A 25,000-nucleotide genomic window follows, 5' to 3' on the forward strand; every position below is an offset into this window, starting at 1 on the left:
ACACTACAGGGAGGTAGGTACTATACACTATACACTATACACTATACACTATACACACTATATACACTATATACACTATACACTATATACACTATATACACTATATACACTATACACTATACACTATACACTATACACACTATATACACTATATACACTATACACTATATACACTATATACACTATATACACTATACCCTATACACTATACACTATATACACTATACACTATATACACTATACACTATATACACTATACACTATATACACTATACACTATATACTATATACACTATACACTATATACACTATACACTATATACACTATATACACTATACACTATATACACTATACACTATATACACTATACTCTATATACACTATACTCTATATACACTATACTCTATACACTATACACTATATACACTATACACTATATACACTATACTCTATATACACTATACTCTATACACTATACACTACATTTACATTACATTTAAGTCAGCAGATTTAAGTTAGCAGACGCTCTTATCCAGAGCGACTTACAAATTGGTGCATTCACCTTATGACATCCAGTAGAACAGTCACTTTACAATAGTGTACACTATACTCTATACACTATACACTATATACACTATACTCTATACACTATATATATATGACTATATACACTATACTCTATACACTATACACTATACACACTATACTCTATACACTATATATATATGACTATATACACTATACACTATATATATGACTATATACACTATACACTATATACACTATACTCTATACACTATATATATATGACTATATACACTATACACTATATACACTATATACACTATACTCTATACACTATATATATATGACTATATACTCTATACACTATATATATGACTATATACACTATATACACTATACTCTATACACTATATATATGACTATATACTCTATACACTATATATATATGACTATATACACTATATACACTATACACTATATACACTATACTCTATACACTATATATATATGACTATATACTCTATACACTATATATATATGACTATATACTCTATACACTATATATATATATACACTATATACACTATACACTATATATATGACTATATACTCTATACACTATATATATGACTATATACTCTATACACTATATATATATGACTATATACTCTATACACTATATATATATATGACTATATACTCTATACACTATATATATATGACTATATACTCTATACACTATATATATATGACTATATACTCTATACACTATATATATGACTATATACACTATATACACTATACTCTATACACTATATATATATATGACTATATACTCTATACACTATATATATATGACTATATACTCTATACACTATATATATGACTATATACACTATACTATATACACTATATACACTATACTCTATACACTATATATATATGAATATATACTATATACTATACACTATATATATATGACTATATACACTATACACTATATATATACTACTATATACTCTATACACTATATATATATGACTATATACACTATACTATACACTATATATATATGACTATATACACTATACTATATACACTATACTCTATACACTATATGACTATATACACTATACACTATACACTATACACTATATATATGACTATATACACTATACTATATACACTATATACACTATACTCTATACACTATATATATGACTATATACACTATACACTATATATATATGACTATATACACTATATACACTATACTCTATACACTATATATATATGACTATATACACTATACTATATACACTATATACACTATACTCTATACACTATATATATATGACTATATACACTATACTATATACACTATACTCTATACACTATATATATATGACTATATACACTATATACACTATACTACTATATACACTATATATATGACTATATACACTATACTATATACACTATATACACTATATACACTATACACTATATATATACACTATATACACTATACACTATACACACTATATACACTATATACACTATACACTATATACACTATACACTATATACACTATACACTATATACTATACACTATATACACTATATATATATACTATACACTATATACACTATATACACTATACACTATACACTACTATATACTATATACTATACACTATATACACTATATATATGACTATATACTATACACTATATACTACATACACTATACTATACTATATACACTATACACTATATACACTATATACACTATATACTATATGACTATATACACTATACACATATACTATACACTATACACTATATACACTATACACTATACACTATACACTATATACACTATACACTATATATACACTATACACTATATACACTATACACTATATACACTATATACACTATACACTATATACACTATATACACTATATACACTATACACTATACACTATATACACTATATACACTATATACACTATACACTATATACACTACTATACACTATATACACTATACACTATACACTATATACACTATACACTATATATATACACTATACACTATACACTATACACTATACACTATACACTATACACTATATACACTATACACTATACACTATATACACTATACACTATATACACTATATACACTATACACTATATACACTATATACACTATATACTATATACACTATATACACTATACACTATACACTATATACACTATATACACTATACACTATACACTATATACACTATACACTACACTATATACACTATACACTATATACACTATACACTATATACACTATATACACTATACACTATATACACTATACACACTATACACTATATACACTATATACACTATATACACTATATACACTATATACACACTATACACTATATACACTATATACACTATACACTATATACACTATATACACTATACACTATATACACTATATACACTATACACTATATACACTATATATACACTATACACTATATACACTATATATATACACTATACACTATATACACACTATATACACTATACACTATATACACTATATACACTATACACTATATACACTATACACTATATACACTATACACTATATACACTATATACACTATATACACTATACACTATACACTACTGAGGGAGTTTACACTATATTCACAGAGGGAGTTTACACTATATTCACAGAGGGAGTTTACACTATATTCACAGAGGGAGTTTACACTATATTCACAGAGGGAGTTTACACTATATTCACAGAGGGAGTTTACACTATATTCACAGAGGGAGTTTACACTATATTCACAGAGGGAGTTTACACTATATTCACAGAGGGAGTTTACACTATATTCACAGAGGGAGTTTACACTATATTCACAGAGGGAGTTTACACTATATTCACAGAGTGAGTTTACACTATATTCACAGAGGGAGTTTACACTATATTCACAGAGGGAGTTTACACTATATTCACAGAGGGAGTTTACACTATATTCACAGAGGGAGTTTACACTATATTCACAGAGGGAGTTTACACTATATTCACAGAGTGAGTTTACACTATATTCACAGAGGGAGTTTACACTATATTCACAGAGGGAGTTTACTCTATATTCACAGAGGGAGTTTACACTATATTCACAGAGGGAGTTTACACTATATTCACAGAGGGAGTTTACAGTTTACACTATATTCACAGAGGGAGTTTACACTATAATCACTTCTAATGAGTGATGGGAAGTGAACAAGTGCACACTTCAGGAGAAACGACAGGCTATTGGGATGCAACCAGAGTGTGTGCGTCTGACGTGTCCCTCTTCCTGTCTCTCTCTGTGTCTCTCCAGTCCCCACAGCGCCCCCTCAGGCTGTAGAGGTAACAGCAGTCAGCTCCTCAGCGATCAGATTCACCTGGAACCCTCCGCCTCAGCAGTTCATCAACGGGATCAACCAGGGATACAAGGTAGGAACCAGTCAATCAACCAGGGATACAAGGTAGGAACCAGTCAATCAACCAAGGATACAAGGTAGGAACCAGTCAATTAACCAAGGATACAAGGTAGGAACCAGTCAATCAACCAGGGATACAAGGTAGGAACCAGTCAATCAACCAGGGATACAAGGTAGGAACCAGTCAATCAACCAGGGATAGGGTTGGGTTATACCAGTTTTAGGTTTAGCCCATGGTTAGGCTCAGCCCAGAGTAAGAGATAGGGTTAGCCGAGGGTAAGGATTAGGCTTATTCAATTTGTAGGTTTAGTCCAGGGTAAGGGTTAGGTTAGGGTTAGGTAGGGTTAGGGTTAGATTGGGTTAGGTAGGGTTAGGGTTAGATTGGGTTAGGAAGGGTTAGGGTTAGATTAGGTTAGGGTTAGATTGGGTTAGGTAGGGTTAGGGTTAGGTAGGGTTAGGGTTAGATTGGGTTAGGTAGGGTTAGGGTTAGATTGGGTTAGGTAGGGTTAGGGTTAGATTAGGTTAGGGTTAGATTGGGTTAGGTAGGGTTAGGGTTAGGTAGGGTTAGGGTTAGATTGGGTTAGGTAGGGTTAGGGTTAGATTAGGTTAGGGTTAGATTTGGGTTAGGTAGGGTTAGGGTTAGATTAGGTTAGGGTTAGATTAGGTTAGGTAGGGTTAGGGTTAGATTAGGTTAGGGTTAGATTGGGTTAGGTAGGGTTAGGGTTAGATTAGGTTAGGGTTAGATTGGGTTAGGTAGGGTTAGGGTTAGATTAGGTTAGGGTTAGATTGGGTTAGGTAGGGTTAGGGTTAGATTAGGTTAGGGTTAGATTAGGTAGGGTTAGGGTTAGATTAGGTTAGGGTTAGATTGGGTTAGGTAGGGTTAGGGTTAGATTGGGTTAGGTAGGGTTAGGGTTAGATTGGGTTAGGTAGGGTTAGGGTTAGATTGGGTTAGGGTTAGATTAGGTTAGGTAGGGTTAGGGTTAGGGTTAGGGTTAGATTAGGTTAGGGTTAGATTGGGTTAGGTAGGGTTAGGGTTAGATTGGGTTAGGGTTAGATTAGGTTAGGGTTAGATTGGGTTAGGTAGGGTTAGATTGGGTTAGGGTTAGATTGGGTTAGGTAGGGTTAGGGTTAGATTGGGTTAGGGTTAGATTGGGTTAGGTAGGGTTAGGGTTAGATTGGGTTAGGGTTAGATTGGGTTAGGTAGGGTTAGGGTTAGATTGGGTTAGGGTTAGATTGGGTTAGGTAGGGTTAGGGTTAGATTAGGTTAGGGTTAGATTGGGTTAGGTAGGGTTAGGGTTAGATTGGGTTAGGGTTAGATTGGGTTAGGTAGGGTTAGGGTTAGGGTTAGATTAGGTTAGGGTTAGATTGGGTTAGGTAGGGTTAGGGTTAGATTAGGTTAGGGTTAGATTGGGTTAGGTAGGGTTAGGGTTAGGGTTAGATTAGGTTAGGGTTAGATTGGGTTAGGTAGGGTTAGGGTTAGATTAGGTTAGGGTTAGATTGGGTTAGCCCACATTGTTCAGGATGTTCATGTTTTTAGGTTAGGGTTAGATTAGGTAGGGTTAGGGTTAGATTAGGTTAGGGTTAGATTGGGTTAGGTAGGGTTAGGGTTAGATTGGGTTAGGTAGGGTTAGGGTTAGATTGGGTTAGGTAGGGTTAGGGTTAGATTGGGTTAGGTAGGGTTCTCTTAGATTGGGTTCTCTCTCTAGATTAGGTTAGGTAGGGTTAGGGTTAGGGTTAGGGTCTAGATTAGGTTAGGTCTAGATCTGTCTCTAGGTAGGGTTAGGGTTAGATTCCCTTAGGGTTAGATTAGGTTAGGTCTCTCTTCTCTCTCTCCTAGGGTTAGATTGGGTTAGGGTTAGATTGGGTTAGGTAGGGTTAGGGTTAGATTGGGTTAGGGTTAGATTGGGTTCTCTCCCCTTAGGGTTCCCCTTCTTCCCCTCTTAGATTCCCCTTAGGTAGGGTTAGGGTCCCTAGATCCCCTCTCTTCATCCCCTTCTCTTCTTCCCCTAGGGTTAGGGTTAGATTGGGTCTCTCCCCTCTCCTTCTTCAGGATGTTCATGTTTTTCTCTCCCATCTCCCCCATCTCTCTCTCCCTCTCTCTCTCCTCTCTCTCTCTCCCCTCTCTCTCTCCTCTCTCTCTCTCTCCTCCCCTCTCTCTTTTCCCCTCTCTCTCCCCTCTCTCTCCCCTCTTTCTCTCCTGTCTCTCTCTCTCCCCTCTTTCTCTCCTGTCTCTTCTCTCTCCCCTCTCCTCCCATCTCTCTCCTCCCCTCTCTCTCTCTCCCTCTCTCTCCTTCTCTCTCTCTCTCTCCTCCCCTCTCTCTTTCCCCTCTCTCTCCGCTCTCTCTCTCCCCCCTCTCTCCCTCTTTCTCTCCTGTCTCTCTCTCTCCCTCTTTCTCTCCTGTCTCTTCTCTCTCTCTCTCCCATCTCTCTCCTCCCCTCTCTCTCTCCTTCCCTCTCTCTCCCTCTCTCCTCCCTCTCTCCTCCCTCTCTCTTTTCCCCTCTCTCCGCTCTCTCTCCTCCCCTCTCTCTCCCCTCTTTCTCTCCTCTCTCTCTCTCTCTCTCTTTCTCTCCTGTCTCTTCTCTCTCCCCTCTCCTCCCATCTCTCTCCTCCCCTCTCTCTCTCCCCCTCTCTCTCCTCCCCCCTCTCTCCTCCCCTCTCTCTTTTCCCCTCTCTCTCCCTCTCTCTCCCCCTTCTCTCTCCCCTCTTTCTCTCCTGTCTCTCCTCCCCTCTCTCTCTCCCCTCTCTCTCTCCCCTCCCTCCCATCTCTCTCCTCTTCTCTCTCTCCCCTCTCCTCCCCTCTCTCACCTTCTCTCCTCCCTCTCTCCTCCCCTCTCTCTTTTCCCCTCTCTCTCCCATCTCTCTCTCCCTCTCTCTCCCCTCTCCTCCTCCCTCTCTCTTTCTCCCTCTCTCCCCTCCCCTCTCTTTTCCCCTCTCTCTCCGCTCTCTCTCCTCCCCTCTCTCTCCCCTCTTTCTCTCCTGTCTCTCTCTCTCCCCTCTTTCTCTCCTGTCTCTTCTCTCTCCCCTCTCCTCCCATCTCTCTCCTCCCCTCTCTCTCTCCTTCCCTCTCTCTCCCCTTCTCTCCTCCCCTCTCTCCTCCCCTCTCTCTTTTCCCCTCTCTCTCCGCTCTCTCTCCTCCCCTCTCTCTCCCCTCTTTCTCTCCTGTCTCTCTCTCTCCCCTCTTTCTCCCTGTCTCTTCTCTCTCCCCTCTCCTCCCATCTCTCTCCTCCCCTCTCTCTCTCCTTCCCTCTCTCTCCCCTTCTCTCCTCCCCTCTCTCCTCCCCTCTCTCTTTTCCCCTCTCTCTCCGCTCTCTCTCCTCCCCTCTCTCTCCCCTCTTTCTCTCCTGTCTCTCTCTCTCCCCTCTTTCTCTCCTGTCTCTTCTCTCTCCCCTCTCCTCCCATCTCTCTCCTCCCCTCTCTCTCTCCTTCCCTCTCTCTCCCCTTCTCTCCTCCCCCTCTCTCCTCCCCTCTCTCTTTTCCCCTCTCTCTCCGCTCTCTCTCCTCCCTTCTCTCTCCCCTCTTTCTCTCCTGTCTCTCTCTCTCCCCTCTTTCTCTCCTGTCTCTTCTCTCTCCCCTCTCCTCCCATCTCTCTCCTCCCCTCTCTCTCTCCTTCCCTCTCTCTCCCCTTCTCTCCTCCCCTCTCTCCTCCCCTCTCTCTTTTCCCCTCTCTCTCCGCTCTCTCTCTCCTCTCTCTCTCCCCTCTCCCCTCCTTACCCTCTCCTCGTCTTTCTCTCCTCTCTCCCCTCACCCCTCTATTTTTCCCTCTCTCTCATTCAGTTGCTAGTCTGGCCAGAGCACTCCCCCGAGGCTGTAACCATAGTGACCATCACCCCCGACTACCCCGGTTCCCGCCTCACCGGATTGGTTGTTGGACTAAGGAAGTTCACCTGGTATCTAGGCTCCACCCTCTGCTTCACCACACCCGGCGATGGACCCAAGAGCCCTCCCATACTGCTACAGACACACGAAGACAGTACGCACACACACACACACACACACACACAAGCACACGCACACGCACGCACACACGCACGTACACACACACACGCACACACACACGCACACATACACATACACACACACATACACGCACACACACACACACACATACACACACGCACACGCACGCACACGCGCACACACACACACACACTTCTCTCTCCCCCTTCTCTCTCCCTCTCTCCCCCCTTCTCTCTCCCTCTCTCCCCCCTTCTCTCTCCCTCTCTCCCCCCTTCTCTCTTCCTCTCTGGGATGGGGGTATTGTACAATAGATATTGATTGGGTGTAGGGCGTGTATCAGGGTTAACGGTGGGTATAATTAATGAACAATAGAAATTGATTGTGTGTGTGTGTGTGTGTGTGTGTGTGTGTGTGTGTGTGTGTGTGTGTGTGTGTGTGTGTGTGTGTGTGTGTGTGTGTGTGTGTGTGTGTGTGTGTGTGTGTGTGTGTGTGTGTGTGTGTGTGTGTGTGTGTGTGTGTGTGTGTGTGTGTGTGTGTGTGTGTGTGTGTGTGTGTGTGTGTGTGTGCAGCTCCAGGTCCGGTGGGTCACTTGAGCTTCACTGAGATCCTGGACACGTCTCTGAGGGTGAGATGGGCAGAGCCTATAGACAAGAACGGCATCATCACAGGTGAGATGGAACACTGGGGTACTCTAGAACACTGCTCTAGAACTACAACACTAGAACCCTGTTCTAGAACTACAACACTAGAGCCCTTCTCTAGAACTACAACACTAGAACTCTGCTCTAGAACTACAACACTAGAACTATACTCTAGAACTACAACACTAGAACTATACTCTAGAACTACAACACTAGAACTACACTCTAGAACTACAACACTAGAACTACACTCTAGAACTACAACACTAGAACTATACTCTAGAACTACAACACTAGAACTCTGCTCTAGAACCACAACACTAGAACTCTGCTCCAGAACTTCAACACTAGAACTATACTATATAATTACAACACTAGAACTCTGCTCTAGAACTACAACATTAGAACTCTGCTCTAGAACTAAATGTATTTTCTCATTCCATGGCACTGTGTGCTCACGTAGGCCTAAATGTGTTTATGAATCACATCTATACAACGTCTATACAACGTCTATACAACGTTCTAGGCTCCTGTCAGTTGTAGCTTTGCATATGTGAGGCAGATTCTCAAAACATTACATCAAAACATCAAAACGCATTATAGAAGGACTGAGTTTGGACGAGCCTGTCTGTGGTAATTGGACGAGCCTGTCTTTGGTAATTGGACGAGCCTGTCTTTGGTAATTGGACGAGCCTGTCTTTGGTAATTGGACGAGCCTGTCTTTGGTAATTGGACGAGCCTGTCTTTGGTAATTGGACGAGCCTGTCTTTGGTAGTTGGACGAGCCTGTCTTTGGTAATTGGACGAGCCTGTCTTTGGTAATTGGACGAGCGTGTCTTTGGTAGTTGGACGAGCCTGTCTTTGGTAATTGGACGAGCCTGTCTTTGGTAGTTGGACGAGCCTGTCTTTGGTAATTGGACGAGCCTGTCTTTGGTAGTTGGACGAGCCTGTCTTTGGTAATTGGACGAGCCTGTCTTTGGTAATTGGACGAGCCTGTCTTTGGTAGTTGGACGAGCCTGTCTTTGGTAATTGGACGAGCCTGTCTTTGGTAATTGGACGAGCCTGTCTTTGGTAGTTGGACGAGCTTGTCTTTGGTAATTGGACGAGCCTGTCTTTGGTAATTGGACGAGCCTGTCTTTGGTAATTGGACGAGCCTGTCTTTGGTAGTTGGACGAGCCTGTCTTTGGTAGTTGGACGAGCCTGTCTTTGGTAGTTGGATGAGCGCTCTTTGAAAAGGGGGCTGGATAGACTACTTGAACAAGTGAAATGCAGGTATGTGACTTGTGAATACTGAAAAGGCAAAAGGCTCCAAAATATTGTCAAAGCTGCTCTCAGAAGACCATTTAAAAAAACTTAATCCAATGGAACGAAATGGCAGGAAACCAATCATTATTTTGTGTATCTAAATAGGAGATTAATCATAACAAAAGACACAACTCTCCTTCCATGGGCACTGTGTATTGGCTGTTCTTCACAATACATTGTGTATATGCTGTCCTTCACAATACACTATGTATCGGCTGTTCTTCACAATACACTGTGTATATGCTGTCATTTACAATACACTGTGTATAGGCTGTGTATAGGCTTCCTTCACAATACACTGTGTAGATGTTGTCATTTACAATACACTGTGTATAGGCTGTGTATAGGCTGTCATTTACAATACACTGTGTATAGGCTGTCATTTACAATACACTGTGTATAGGCTGTGTATAGGCTGTCATTTACAATACACTGTGTATAGGCTGTCCTTCACAATACACTGTGTATAGGCTGTGTATAGGCTGTGCTTCACAATACACTGTGTATAGGCTGTGTATATGCTGTGCTTCACAATACACTGTGTATAGGCTGTGCTTCACAATACACTGTGTATATGCTGTCCTTCACAATACACTATGTATCGGCTGTTCTTCACAATACACTGTGTATATGCTGTCATTTACAATACACTGTGTATAGGCTGTGTATAGGCTTCCTTCACAATACACTGTGTAGATGTTGTCCTTTACAATACACTGTGTATAGGCTGTCATTTACAATACACTGTGTATAGGCTGTGTATAGGCTGTCATTTACAATACACTGTGTATAGGCTGTCATTTACAATACACTGTGTATAGGCTGTGTATAGGCTGTCATTTACAATACACTGTGTATAGGCTGTGTATATGCTGTGCTTCACAATACACTGTGTATATGCTGTGCTTCACAATACACTGTGTATAGGCTGTGCATCACAATACACTGTGTATAGGCTGTACTTCACAATACACTGTGTATAGGCTGTGTATAGACTGTCCTTCACAATACACTATGTATAGGCTGTGCTTCACAATACACTGTTTATAGGCTGTGCTTCACAATACACTGTGTATAGGCATTTACATTACATTTAAGTCAAGCTCTTATCCAGAGCGACTTACAAATTGGTGCATTCACCTTATGACATCCAGTGGAACAGTCACTTTACAATAGTGCATCTAAATCTTAAAGGGGGGTGAGAAGGATTACTTATCCTATCCTAGGTATTCTGTGTATAGGCTGTGCTTCACAGTACACTGTGTATAGGCTGTGTATAGGCTGTGTATAGGCTGTGCTACCGTTAAAAGACCTGCTCTTTGTGGGTCTTAAAAAACTTGCGGTTAACGCTTCATGAAATGATCACCGCAGCGCTTGATTTTAAGGACACACCTCAAATATTGCCACAGGTAGACAAGGGTAGAAATTATTATTATAACTGTGTAGGGGGGTAGATAACAGTGGTTTCCTTGACAAGGGTAGAAATGGAGCTTTCCAGAAATGCCAGAAGTTGTTTACTGTCCTGCTAATAGTCGACAAACAGCATTACTGTTTCCCAGGAAACAGGAAAAAAGAAACCACAACTTATATTTGCTGACCGCGACACGAGAGCTGCAACATATTACATATTACATATATGAATGAATAACAACACTGGAACACTAAGTACATAGCTCTAGAACTAGAACAGTAAAGTACATAACTCTAGAACTACCACACTAAAGTACATAGCACTAGAACTACAACACTAAAGTACATAGCTCTAGAATACTAAAGTACATAGCTCTAGAACTACAACACTAAAGTACATAACTCTAGAACTACCACACTAAAGTACATAGCTCTAGAACTAGAACAGTAAAGTACATAGCTCTAGAACTACAACACTAAAGTACATAGCTCTAGAACCTCAACACTAAAGTACATAGCTCTAGAACTACAACACTAAAGTACATAACTCTAGAACTACCACACTAAAGTACATAACACTAGAACTACAACACTAAAGTACATAGCTCTAGAACTACAACACTAAAGTACATAACTCTAGAACTACCACACTAAAGTACATAACACTAGAACTACTCTAGAACTAGAACAGTAAAGTACAACATAAACAGTACAGTTAGCTCTAGAACTACAACACTAAAGTACATAGCTCTAGAACTAGAACACTAAAGTACATTAGCTCTAGAACTAGCACTAAAGTAGAACTCTAGAACACTAAAGTAGTTATAGCTAGAACAGTAGAACTAGAACAACTCTAGAACTAGAACAGTAAAGTACTAGCTCTAGAACTAGAACAGTAAAGTACATAGCTCTAGAACTAGAACAAAGTAGTTAGCACTAAACAGTAAATAGTTAGCTCTAGAACTAGAACACTAAAGTACATAGAACTAGAACTAGAACTAGAACACAGTAAAGTAGTTAGCTCTAGAACTAGAACACTAAAGTACATAGCTCTAGAACTACAACACTAAAGTACATAGCTCTAGAACTAGAACACTAAAGTACATAGCTCTAGAACTCAGAACACAGTAAAGTACATAGCTCTAGAACTAGAACACTAAAGTAGTAGCTCTAGAACTAGAACAGTAAACACTAAAGGACATAGCTCTAGAACTAGAACAAAAGTAGTTAGCTCTAGAACTAAACAGTAAAGTACATAGCTCTAGAACTAGAACAGTAAAGTAGTTAGCTCTAGAACTAGAACACTAAAGTACATAGCTCTAGAACTAGAACACTAAAGGACATAGCTCTAGAACTAGAACACTAAAGTACATAGCTCTAGAACTAGAACACTAAAAGTACATAGCTCTAGAACTAGAACAGTAAAGTAGTTAGCTCTAGAACTAGAACAGTAAAGTAGTTAGCTCTAGAACTAGAACAGTAAAGTACATAGCTCTAGAACTAGAACAGTAAAGTAGTTAGCTCTAGAACTAGAACAGTAAAGTAGTTAGCTCTAGAACTAGAACAGTAAAGTAGTTAGCTCTAGAACTAGAACAGTAAAGTAGTTAGCTCTAGAACTAGAACACTAAAGGACATAGCTCTAGAACTAGAACAGTAAAGTAGTTAGCTCTAGAACTAGAACAGTAAATAGTTAGCTCTAGAACTACAGTACACTAAACAGTAAATAGCTCTAGAACTACAACACTAAAGTACATAGCTCTAGAACTAGAACAGTAAAGTAGTTAGCTCTAGAACTACAACACTAAAGTAGTTAGCTCTAGAACTAGAACAGTAAAGTAGTTAGCTCTAGAACTAGAACACTAAAGTAGTTAGCTCTAGAACTAGAACAGTAAAGTAGTTAGCTCTAGAACTAGAACAACACTAAAGTACATAGCTCTAGAACAGTAAAACACTAAAGGAACATAGCTCTAGAACTAGAACAGTAAAGTAGTTAGCTCTAGAACACTAAAGTAGACATAGCTCTAGAACTACAACACTAAAGGACATAGCTCTAGAACTACAACACTAAAGTACATAAGAACTAGAACAGTAAAGTAGCTCTAGAACAGTAAAGTAGTTAGCTCTAAACTAGAACAGTAAAGTAGTTAGCTCTAGAACTAGAACAGTAAAGTAGTTAGCTCTAGAACTAGAACAGTAAAGTACATAGCTCTAGAACTACAACAGTAAAGAAGTTAGCTCTAGAACTAGAACACTAAAAGTTAGCTCTAGAACTAGAACAGTAAAGTAGTTAGCTCTAGAACTAGAACAATATCTAGAACTGAAACTCTAGAACTAGAACTAAAGTAGTTGCTCTAGAACTACAAAACTGTCTCAGAACTAGAACAGTAGTGAGCTCTAGAACTTAAAGTCATAGCTCTAGAATCACACAAAGTACACTCTAGAACTACAACACTAAAGTACATAACTCTAGAACTACACACTAAAGTACATAACACTACACAACACTAAAGTACACTCTAGAACCTCAACACACACTCTAGAACTACAACACTAAAGTGCACTCTACTACAACACTAAAGTACATAGCTCTTGAACCTCAACACACACTCTAGAACTACAACACACACAGAACCTCAACACAAAGTGCACTCTAGAACTACAACACTAAAGGACATAGCTCTACTACAACACTAAAGGACACAGAACTACAACACTAAAGGACATGTTTTCATATCACTGGATCTACACACAAAGTACACACAAACATTAAAGAACTTAGCTCTATAACTAGAACACTAAAATATGAACAATATCAGTAAACACACACATCTGTTGTTATGCATGAGGACACACACACACACACACACACACACACACACACACACACACACACACACACACACACACACACACACGCACACACACACACACACACACACACACACACACACACACACACACACACACACACACACACACACACACACACACACACACACAGGTATAGGTATGGTGTGATGAATGAGTGTGTGGATGTGGGTAGATCTATTTGCAGGGGTTGTGAAAAGGTGTGTGTGTATAACTTCTCCATCTGTCCATCTCTCTCCCAGTTCAGTTCAATTCAAGGCTTTATTCACATGAGAAACATATGTTTACGTTGCCAAAGCAAGTGAAGTAGATAAACAAAAGTGAAATAAACAACAAAACATTTGTAACAGTAAACAAGTACATAATAAACAAAAGTGAAATAAACAATAAAAATGAACAGTAAACATCACACTGACAGAAGTTCCAAAAGAATAAAGACATTTCAAATGTCATATTATGTAAATATACAGTGTTGAAACGATGTACAAATAGTTAAAGTCCACAAGGGAAAATAAATAAACATAAATATGGGTTGTATTTACAATGGTGTTTGTTCTTCACTGGTTGCCGTTTTCTTGTGACAACAGGTTAACCAATAGAAATGGGAGTTAATCAAAATCGTGTTTGTTTTCAAATTCTCTGTGTGTCTGTGTAATCTGAGTGAAATTATGTGTCTCTAATATGGTCATACATTTGGCAGGAGGTTAGGAAGTGCAGCTCAGTTTCCACCTCATTTTGTGGGCAGTGAGCACATAGCCTGTCTTCTCTTGAGAGCCAATGTGTCAAGTAATTATCTTTTTGTTTTCCATTGATTTGGTTGGGTCTAATTGTGCTGCTGTCCTGGGGCTCCTGGGGCTCTGTGACGTCTGTTTGTGTTTGTGAACAGAGCCCCAGGACCAGCTTGCTTAGGGGACTCTTCGCCAATTCTTCTCTGCGAAATTGATAATTAGTGGGTATCGGCCTAATTCTCGCTCTCAATTCAATTAAAGGGCTTTATTGGCATGGGGAACATACGACTACATTGCCAAAGCAAGTGAAATAGATCATTAACAATAATCTCTCTCTCCATCTCCATCTCTCTCTGTCTCTCACTCTCTCCATCTCCATCTCTCTCTCTCTCCTCTCTATCTCTCTCGCTATCTCTCTCTCTCTCCTCTCTATCTCTTTCTACCTCTCTCTCTCTCTCTCTCTCTCTCTCTCTCTCCATCCTCATCTCTCTCTCCACCCCCCCCCCTCTCTCTATCGCTGTCTCTCTCCATCTCTCTCTCTCTCCATCTCCATCTCGCTCTCTCTCTCCATCTCCATCTCTCTCTCTCTCTCTCTCTCTCTCCATCTCTCTCTCTCTCCATCTCTCTCTCTCTCTCCATCTCGCTCTCTCTCCATCTCCATCTCTCTCTCTCTCTCTCTCTCTCTCTCTCTCTCTCTCTCTCTCTCTCTCTCTCTCTCTCTCTCTCTCTCTCTCTCTCTCTCTCTCTCTCTCTGTAGGTTATGTGATATTGTGGTGTGTTTCTGGGTCAGCATCGGGGTCAGGGTCGGAGGGCAATGCGTCATGTGAGGAGCGAGCTCTCTCTAACTCTACCCTGCAATACAAGGTCACCAGCTTGACCTCTATGACATCATACGCCCTGGAGGTCGCCGCCATGACAGCGGCAGGAAGAGGCGTGGCCACCACCTCCACCATCTCCTCTGGAGTTCCACCAGGTCAGACAACACATCATCATCATCATCATCATCATCATCATCACATTCCATTAATATATATGAGACGTCCACTGCATCACAGAAACAGAGGAGCTCAGAATTTATTTTATTTTTTATTTTACCTTTATTTAACCAGGCAAGTCAGTTAAGAAAAAATTCTTATTTTCAATGACGGCCTGGGAACAGTGGGTTAACTGCCTGTTCAGGGGCAGAACGACAGAGTTGTACCTTGTCAGCTCGGGGGTTTGAACTTGCAACCTTACGGTTACTAGTCCAACGCTCTAACCACTAGGCTACTAGGCTAAGATGCCATTATCTTTACCTCCGCAGATAAGTGGCTGTTACTGCACCGGCCATGATTCAAAACACACACACACACACACACACACACACACACACACACACACACACACACACACACACACACACACACACACACACACACACACACACACACACACACACACACACACACACACACACTGGAGTCACAATCATGTAGAACAGCTTAGACAAAAAGTCTGTGTGTCTGTGTGTCTGTGTGTCTGTGTGTCTGTGTGTCTGCGCGAGAGAGAGGCCAAGATGCAATCATTATTACCCCTTATTAACAGATAATAGATAAGTCATTATTAGCCCTTATTAACAGATAATAGATAAGTAATTATTACCCCTTATTAACAGATAATAGATAAGTCATTATTACCCCTTATTAACCACTAATAGATAAGTCATTATTACCCCTTATTAACAGATAATAGATAAGTCATTATTACCCCTTATTAACCACTAATAGATAAGTCATTATTACCCCTTATTAACCACTAATAGATAAGTCATTATTAGCCCTTATTAACAGATAATAGATAAGTAATTATTACCCCTTATTAACAGATAATAGATAAGTAATTATTACCCCTTATTAACCACTAATAGATAAGTCATTATTACCCCTTATTAACCACTAATAGATAAGTCATTATTACGCCTTATTAACCACTAATAGATAAGTCATTATTAGCCCTTATTAACCACTAATAGATAAGTCATTATTAGCCCTTATTAACAGATAATAGATAAGTCATTATTAGCCCTTATTAACCACTAATAGATAAGTCATTATTAGCCCTTATTAACCACTAATAGATAAGTCATTATTAGCCCTTATTAACCACTAATAGATAAGTCATTGAGGGAAACAGAGAGAAACATATAATTGAGGCAGAGCGAGAGAGAGAGAGAGAGAGAGAACAGAAGAGGAGAGAGGCAGTGGTGTGCCTTCTAACCTGTTGTTGTGTCTATGTCTCAGAGCCTCTTGGTGTGCCTTCTAACCTGTTGTTGTGTCTATGTCTGGAGAGAGCCTCTTGGTGTGCCTTCTAACCTGTTGTTGTGTCTATGTCTCAGAGCCTCTTGGTGTGCCTTCTAACCTGTTGTTGTGTCTATGTCTCAGAGCCTCTTGGTGTGCCTTCTAACCTGTTGTTGTGTCTATGTCTCAGAGCCTCTTGGTGTGCCTTCTAACCTGGTGTTGTGTCCATGTCTCAGAGCTTCCTGGTGTGCCTTCTAACCTGGTGTTGTGTCCATGTCTCAGAGCTTCCTGGTGTGCCCTCTAACCTGGTCATCTCCAACATCAGCCCTCGCTCCGCCACACTAAGGTTCCGCCCCGGCAGCGATGGGAAGACGGTCATCTCCAAATGGATCGTAGAAGGACAGGTCAGGATTTCACTGTCGTTTCGAAGCTCCTATCCAGCTACACAGTTTGTACATTTAACTAAATCCAAAGCAGTAATTTCACAGTTAGCTACAAAGCTGATATCAGTAGGTCATCCCTGGACCCGTATATACAAGGGATATCCAGGGCCCAACGAGTCTCAGAGAAAGAGAGAATACTGTTACTGTTATACTGTTACTGAATACTGTTACATGGACAGATGTTTACATCATAGTGAATACTGTTACATGGACAGATGTTTACATCATAGTGAATACTGTTACATGGACAGATGTTTACATCATAGTGAATACTGATACAGAACAATATGTTGACATCATAGTGAATACTGATACAGAACCAGATGTTTACATCATAGTGAATACTGTTACATGGACAGATGTTTACATCATAGTGAATACTGATACAGAACCAGATGTTTACATCATAGTGAATACTGTTACAGAACCAGATGTTTACATCATAGTGAATACTGTTACATGGACAGATGTTTACATCATAGTGAATACTGTTACAGAACCAGATGTTTACATCATAGTGAATACTGTTACATGGACAGATGTTTACATCATAGTGAATACTGTTACAGAACCAGATGTTTACATCATAGTGAATACTGTTACAGAACCAGATGTTTACATCATAGTGAATACTGTTACATGGACAGATGTTTACATCATAGTGAATACTGTTACATGGACAGATGTTTACATCATAGTGAATACTGTTACATGGACAGATGTTTACATCATAGTGAATACTGTTACACATCATAGTGAATACTGTTACAGATGTTTACATCATAGTGAATACTGTTACATGGACAGATGTTTACATCATAGTGAATACTGTTACATGGAACCAGATGTTTACATCATAGTGAATACTGTTACATGGACAGATGTTTACATCATAGTGAATACTGTTACAGAACCAGATGTTTACATCATAGTGAATACTGTTACATGGACAGATGTTTACATCATAGTGAATACTGTTACATGGACAGATGTTTACATCATAGTGAATACTGTTACACTGATGTTTACATCATAATGAACCAATGTTTACTCATAGTGATACTGTTCAGAACCAGATGTTTACATCATAAGTGAATACTGTTACATGGACAGATGTTTACATCATAGTGAATACTACAGAACCAGATGTTTACATCAAGTGAATACTGTTACATGGACAGATGTTTACATCATAGTGAATACTGATCAACTGATGTTCTATAGTGAATTCTAACTGATGTTTACATCATAGTGATACTGTTACTAACTGATGTTACTATCATGTTCTAACTGAGTGAATGTTCTTAGTGATGATCTCATAGTGAATACTGTTACAGAACCAGATGTTTAGTGAATATGTTACAGAACTGATGTTTAACATCATAACTGATGTTCTGTTACATGTTCTAACAGATGTTTACTCATAGTGATGTTACTGGACAGTTACAGTTACTGTTAACTGATGTTTACTCATGTTCTAATATGTTCATAACAGATGTTTACATCATAGTGAATGTTACTAACTGATGTTCTTAGTGAATACTGTTACATGATGTTTACATCATAGTGAATGATGTTCTAACTGATGTTCTACTGATGTTCTTAGTGATGATCTAACTGATGTTCTAACCAATGTTCTGATGTTCAACCAGTTATGTTCTAAGTGATGTTATATTCTGATTGCATCAGTAACTGATGTTCTAATGATATTGTGTTCTACATGAACTGATGTTTAACATGTTCTGAGGAGTGAATGATTCTAAGTTATGTTCTACTGATTACTTCTTCAGCCTTTCTAAGACAAGTGATGAAATGACCAGATGTTTAACATCATAGTGAATACTAGGTACAGATGTTCTAGCCTGTGATGTACTGATGTTCATTATGTTCTAGTGATGTTCAACTCCTGTTCTAACTGATTTTCTAAGTGATGATCTAACTTTTATCCCTCTTTCTACACTGATGTTCTAACTGATGTTCTAACTGATGTTCTTCTCTGATGTCTAAGTTATGTTCATCTAAGTGTGAATGATGTTCTAACTGATGTTCTAAGTTATGTTATAACTGATGTTCTCTGTTCTTATTTTCTAAGTGATGATCTAACTGATGTTCTGTTATGTTCTAACTGATGTTCTAACTGATGTTCTAACTGATGTTCTTAGTGATGATCTAACTGATGCTCTAACTGATGTTCTAACTGATGTTCTAACTGATGTTTAACTGATGTTCTTAGTGATGATCTAAGTTATGTTCTAACTGATGTTCTCTTATGTTCTAACTGATGTTTTATGTTCTAACTGATGTTCTTAGTGTTATGTTCTAACTGTTGTTCTAACTGATTTTCTTAGTGATGATCTAAGTTATGTTCTAACTGATGTTCTAACTGATGTTATAACTGATGTTCTTAGTGATGATCTGTTATGTTCCTGATGTTCTAAGTTATGTTCTAACTGATGTTCTAAGTTATGTTCTAACTGATGTTCTTAGTCTGATCTAAGTGATGTTCTAACTGTTATCTTCTGTGATCTCTAGATGTTCTACATGTTCTATGTCTGTCTCCTAACTGATGTTCTATGTTCTAACTGATGTTCTTATCTAGTTATGTTCTAACTGATGTTCTATTATGTTCTGATGTTCTTAGTGATGATCTAACTGATGTTCTGATGTTCAAAGTTATGTTCTAAGTGATGTTATATTCTGATTGCATCATCAACTATTGCTGATGTCGACTCAATGGAAATACCCTCTCTTTCACATCTGTGAACACAGCTGTGATGTACTGATGTCTCTGATTCCTCCTCTGGTTTCCTCACCCTACTTTTATCCCTCTTTCACACCCTGCCCTTTCTCTGTCTGTCTCTGTCCTCTCTCTCTGCCCTCGCTCTGTCTCTCTGTCTCTGTCTCTCTCTCTGCCCTCTCTCTGTCCTCTCTCTCTGTCTCTCTCTCTGTCCTCTACTGTCTCTCTGCCCTCTCTGTTCTACTCTGTCTCACTCTCTCTGTCCCTCTCTCTGTCCTCTCCTCTCTGTCTCTGTCTCTCTGTCTCTGTCTCTGTCTCTCTCTGTCTCTCTCTCTGCCCTCTCTGTCTCTGTCTCTCTCTCTGCCCTCTCTCTGTCCTCTCTCTCTGTCTCTCTGTCTCTCTGTCTCTCTCTCTGTCTCTCTCTGGGAGTAATAGCGTTTACCTTCTCTTTTACACAGAGAAACATATTACTGTTAGTCTGAAACTGCATATCTCTGTATGTCTCTGTGTCTGTCCTCTGTCTCTCTGTGTGTACTCGTGTGTCTAACTGTGTCTCTGTCTCTGTCTCTGTCTGTCTACTCTGTGTCTCTGTGTCTCTTCTGGGAGTGTGTTACCCATGTTCTTACATGAGAAACATATTACTGTTAGTCTGAAACTGCATATCTGTGTGTGTGTACCTTGTGTGTGTGTGTGTACCGTGTGTGTGTACCGTGTAAGTGTGTGTACCGTGTGTCTGTGTGTGTACCTTGTGTGTGTGTATGTGTGTGTGTACCGTGATGTGTTGTACATTGTGTGTGTCTGTGTGTACCGTGTGTGCTGTATGTGTGTGTGTACCGTGTGTGTGTGTGTGTGTGTGTGTACCGTGTGTGTGTACCGTGTGTGTGTGTGTGTACCGTGTGTGTGTGTTCCGTGTGTGTGTACCGTGTGTGTGTACCGTGTGTGTGTGTACCGTGTGTGTGTGTACCATGTGTGTGTAGGTTCCGATTGCGCCAGGAGAACATTGTGGGCTCCAGTCCCTCTAGCACCCCCTCCAGGATGATTCAGACACTGCAGTCGGCCCCCGACACACCCCCTAACAACCTCACCCTGGTTACAGCTACACAGACCAGCCTCACACTACGCTGGGTGGTAAGACACACACACACAAACTCTAACAACCTCACACTGCTCTGGATTCAAATCAAATGTGTGTGAATAGGAGTATTTCTGGGTTTCTGTGTGTGTGTGTGTGTGTGTGTGTGTTGTGTGTGTGTGTGTGTGTGTGTGTGTGTGTGTGTGTGTGTGTGTGTGTGTGTGTGTGTGTTCTGTGTGTGTGTGTGTCTGTGTGTGTGTGTGTGTGTGTGTGTGTGTGTGTGTGTGTGTGTGTGTGCGTGTGTGTGTGTGTGTGGCTGGTAGGTTGAGTGTGTGACAGGCTGTTATCAGTGTCTCTCCTCTGATTCTGTCTCTCTCCCTCTCTCTCCCTCTCTTCTCTCTCTCTCTCTCTCTCTCTCTCTCTCTCTCTCTCTCTCTCTCTCTCTTATGTTCTCTCTCTCTCTCTCTCTCTCTCTCTCTCTCTTTCTATCTCTCTCTCTCCACCCTGTTCTGATCTTCTAAGTCTCTGTTATAACTGATCTTCTCTCTGATGTTCTCTCTGATTTCTCCTAAGTGATGATCTAACTCTGTTCTTTTATTCTGTCTCCTCTCTGATGTTCTAACTGATGTCTAACTGATGTTCTTAGTCCCTCCCATCTAACTCTTGCTCTAACTCTCTGTTCTAACTGATGTTCTAACTGATGTTCTCTCTGATGTTCTTAGTGATGATCTAAGTTATGTCTCTAACTGATGTTTTATTATGTTCTAACTGATGTTCTCCCTCTATGTTCTAACTGATGTCTCTCTTCCCACCTCTCTCTCTCTTTCTTCTCTCTCTCTCTTCTATCTCTCTCTCTCTCTCTCTCTGATTTTCTTCTCTCTCTCTGATCTATCTCTCAATTCAATTCAATAATTCAAGTGCTTTATTGACTGATGTTATAACATTGCCAAAGTGAGGTAGATAATATATAAAGTGAATATATGAAGTGAAATAAACAATAAAAATGAACAGTAAACATTACATCTAAGTTTCAAAACAATGTTCATTACTGATGTTCTGGTTAGCTTCTAACTGATGCCCTTCTTTTAATGGTTCAAATGCTGATGTCCTCATTTTAATGGTAGAATGCTATTATAGTCCTTCATTTTAATGGTTAGCAAATGCTATTAAGCCCTTCATTTTAATGGTTATGTTCTAACATTACATGGTTCTAATGATTATAGTCTTCATTACAATGGTTAGCTCTGCTAATATATAATATATAATCTAATATATGTTTAGAGATGATCTAAATGTTCTACAGTCATGTGTGTATACATTCTACGTTATGTGATCCCGGAATCGAACCCACTACCCTGATGCTCTACCAACTGTTCTACAGAAGGATGGGGATGGGGACAATGAGAGAGAGAGTGATGATCTAACAGAGAGAGAGAGAGAGGGAGATGGGGACAGATGTGGGGACAGAGAGAGAGAGAGAGAAAGAGGGAGATGGGGACAGAGAGAGAGAGAGATGGGGACTGAGAGAGAGAGAGAGAGAGAGGGAGATGGGGACAGAGAGAGAGAGAGAGAGAGAGATGGGGACAGAGTTCAAAGAGAGAGAGAGAGAGAGAGAGAGAGAGAGAGAGAGAGAGAGAGAGGGGAGATACAGAGTTCAGAGAGAGAGAACAGAGATGTGGGGACAGAGAGAGAGAGAGAGAGAGAGGGGGAGATGGGGACAGAGAGAGAGAGAGGGAGATGGGGACAGAGAGAGAGAGAGAGAGAGAGAGAAAGAGGGAGATGGGGACAGAGAGAGAGAGAGAGAGAGATGGGGACAGAGAGAGAGAGATAGAGAGGGAGATGGGGACAGAGAGATGTGAGAGAGGGAGGGAGATGGGGACAGAGAGAGAGAGAGGGAGATGGGGACAGAGAGAGAGAGAGAGAGAGGAGAGATCAGAGAGAGAGAGGGAGATGGGGACAGAGAGAGAGAGAGAGAGAGAGAGAGAGAGAGAGAGAGAGAGAGAGAGAGAGAGAGAGAGGGAGATGGGACAGAGAGAGAGAGAGAGAGGGAGATGGGGACAGAGAGAGAGAGAGAGAGAGAGAGGAGATGGGGACAGAGAGAGAGAGGGAGGGAGATGGGGACAGAGAGAGAGAGAGAGGGTTGGGTACAGAGAGAGAGAGAGAGAGAGAGGGAGATGGGGACAGAGAGAGAGAGAGAGAGAGAGGGAGGGAGATGGGGACAGAGAGAGAGAGAGGGTGATGGGTACAGAGAGAGAGAGAGAGAGAGAGAGAGAGGGAGATGGGGACAGAGAGAGAGAGAGAGAGAGAGAGAGAGAGAGGGAGATGGGGACATAGAGAGAGAGAGAGAGAGAGAGAGAGAGAGAGAGAGAGAGAGAGAGAGAGAGAGAGAGAGAGAGGGAGATTGGGACAGAGAGAGAGAGCGTGGAAGGTAAGCTGACAATAAAATAAAATAAAGAGAAATAAAGAGAGTGTGAGCGAGGGAAGAATGGCAGAAATATTGAGGAGAGGGGGAAGAACAGAGGGACGGAGTAAGAGAGGAGAGGGGATATGACAGGGACAGAAAGGGATAGAGGAGGAGGGAGGGAGAGCAGTAACTGAGGGGAGGGAGGGAGACATGAGAAGAAAGGGAGAGAGAGAGAGAGCAGTAACTGGTTTTTAAGATGAGCTTGTAAATAACAAAATAAATAACCAGGATCTGCTGAGAAAAATTGCAGATTGCTTTTTTTCATTCTCCCTGTGTGTGTGTGTGTGTGTGTGTGTGTGTGTGTGTGTGTGTGTGTGTGTGTGTGTGTGTGTGTGTGTGTGTGTGTGTGTGTGTGTGTGTGTGTGTGTGTGTGTGTGTGTGTGTGTGTGTGTGTGTGTGTGTGTGTGTGTGTGTGTGTGTGTGTGTGTGTGTGTGTGTGTGTGTGTGTGTGTGTGTGTGTGTGTGTGTGTGTGTGTGTGTGTGTGTGTGTGAGAGAGAGAGACAATGGGTGTTTCTGAAAATGCATCTTACTCTCCGACCTCGTAATGAAATGCTGTCTGTTCACGTGGTATATGCTGTCTGTTCCTGTTCATGTGGTATATGCTGTCTGTTCACGTGGTATATGCTGTCTGTTCACGTGGTATATGCTGTCTGTTCACGTGGTATATGCTGTCTGTTCACGTGGTATATGCTGTCTGTTCACGTGGTATATGCTGTCTGTTCACCTCGTATATGCTGTCTGTTCACGTGGTATATGCTGTCTCACCTTGTATATGCTCTGTCTCTCGTCTGTCTGTTCACCTCTATATGCTGTCTGTTCACGTGGTATATGCTGTCTGTTCACATCGTATATCTGTCTGTTCATGTGGTATATGCTGTCTGTTCACCTCTCTGTCTGTTCACCTCGTATATGCTGTCTGTTCACGTGGTATATGCTGTCTGTTCACCTGTATATGCTGTCTGTTCACGTCTGTCTGTTCACGTCTGTCTGTTCATGTGGTATATGCTGTCTGTTCACGTCTGTCTGTTCACGTGGTATATGCTGTCTGTTCACGTCT

The 25,000-nt window shown here is 40.4% G+C and overlaps 1 protein-coding gene across 1 annotated transcript in view; it reads left to right on the forward strand.

Annotated features, from left to right (window-relative positions):
* Positions 1–25,000, forward strand: part of LOC124018705 (protein sidekick-1-like) — a gene marked incomplete at its 5' end in the record, with an annotated part of 213,631 nt that overhangs the window by 111,011 nt on the left and 77,620 nt on the right. Inside the window, 7 exons of the mRNA XM_046334058.1 lie at positions 3,939–4,054; positions 7,817–8,012; positions 8,569–8,667; positions 15,708–15,923; positions 17,509–17,630; positions 20,202–20,212; positions 21,384–21,534. Of these exons, the coding sequence (XP_046190014.1) occupies positions 3,939–4,054; positions 7,817–8,012; positions 8,569–8,667; positions 15,708–15,923; positions 17,509–17,630; positions 20,202–20,212; positions 21,384–21,534 (911 nt within the window). The remainder of the gene's footprint in view (positions 1–3,938; positions 4,055–7,816; positions 8,013–8,568; positions 8,668–15,707; positions 15,924–17,508; positions 17,631–20,201; positions 20,213–21,383; positions 21,535–25,000) is intronic.

This window comes from Oncorhynchus gorbuscha, unplaced genomic scaffold (assembly GCF_021184085.1).
Source record: "Oncorhynchus gorbuscha isolate QuinsamMale2020 ecotype Even-year unplaced genomic scaffold, OgorEven_v1.0 Un_scaffold_564, whole genome shotgun sequence".
Taxonomy (NCBI): Eukaryota; Metazoa; Chordata; class Actinopteri; order Salmoniformes; family Salmonidae; genus Oncorhynchus; species Oncorhynchus gorbuscha.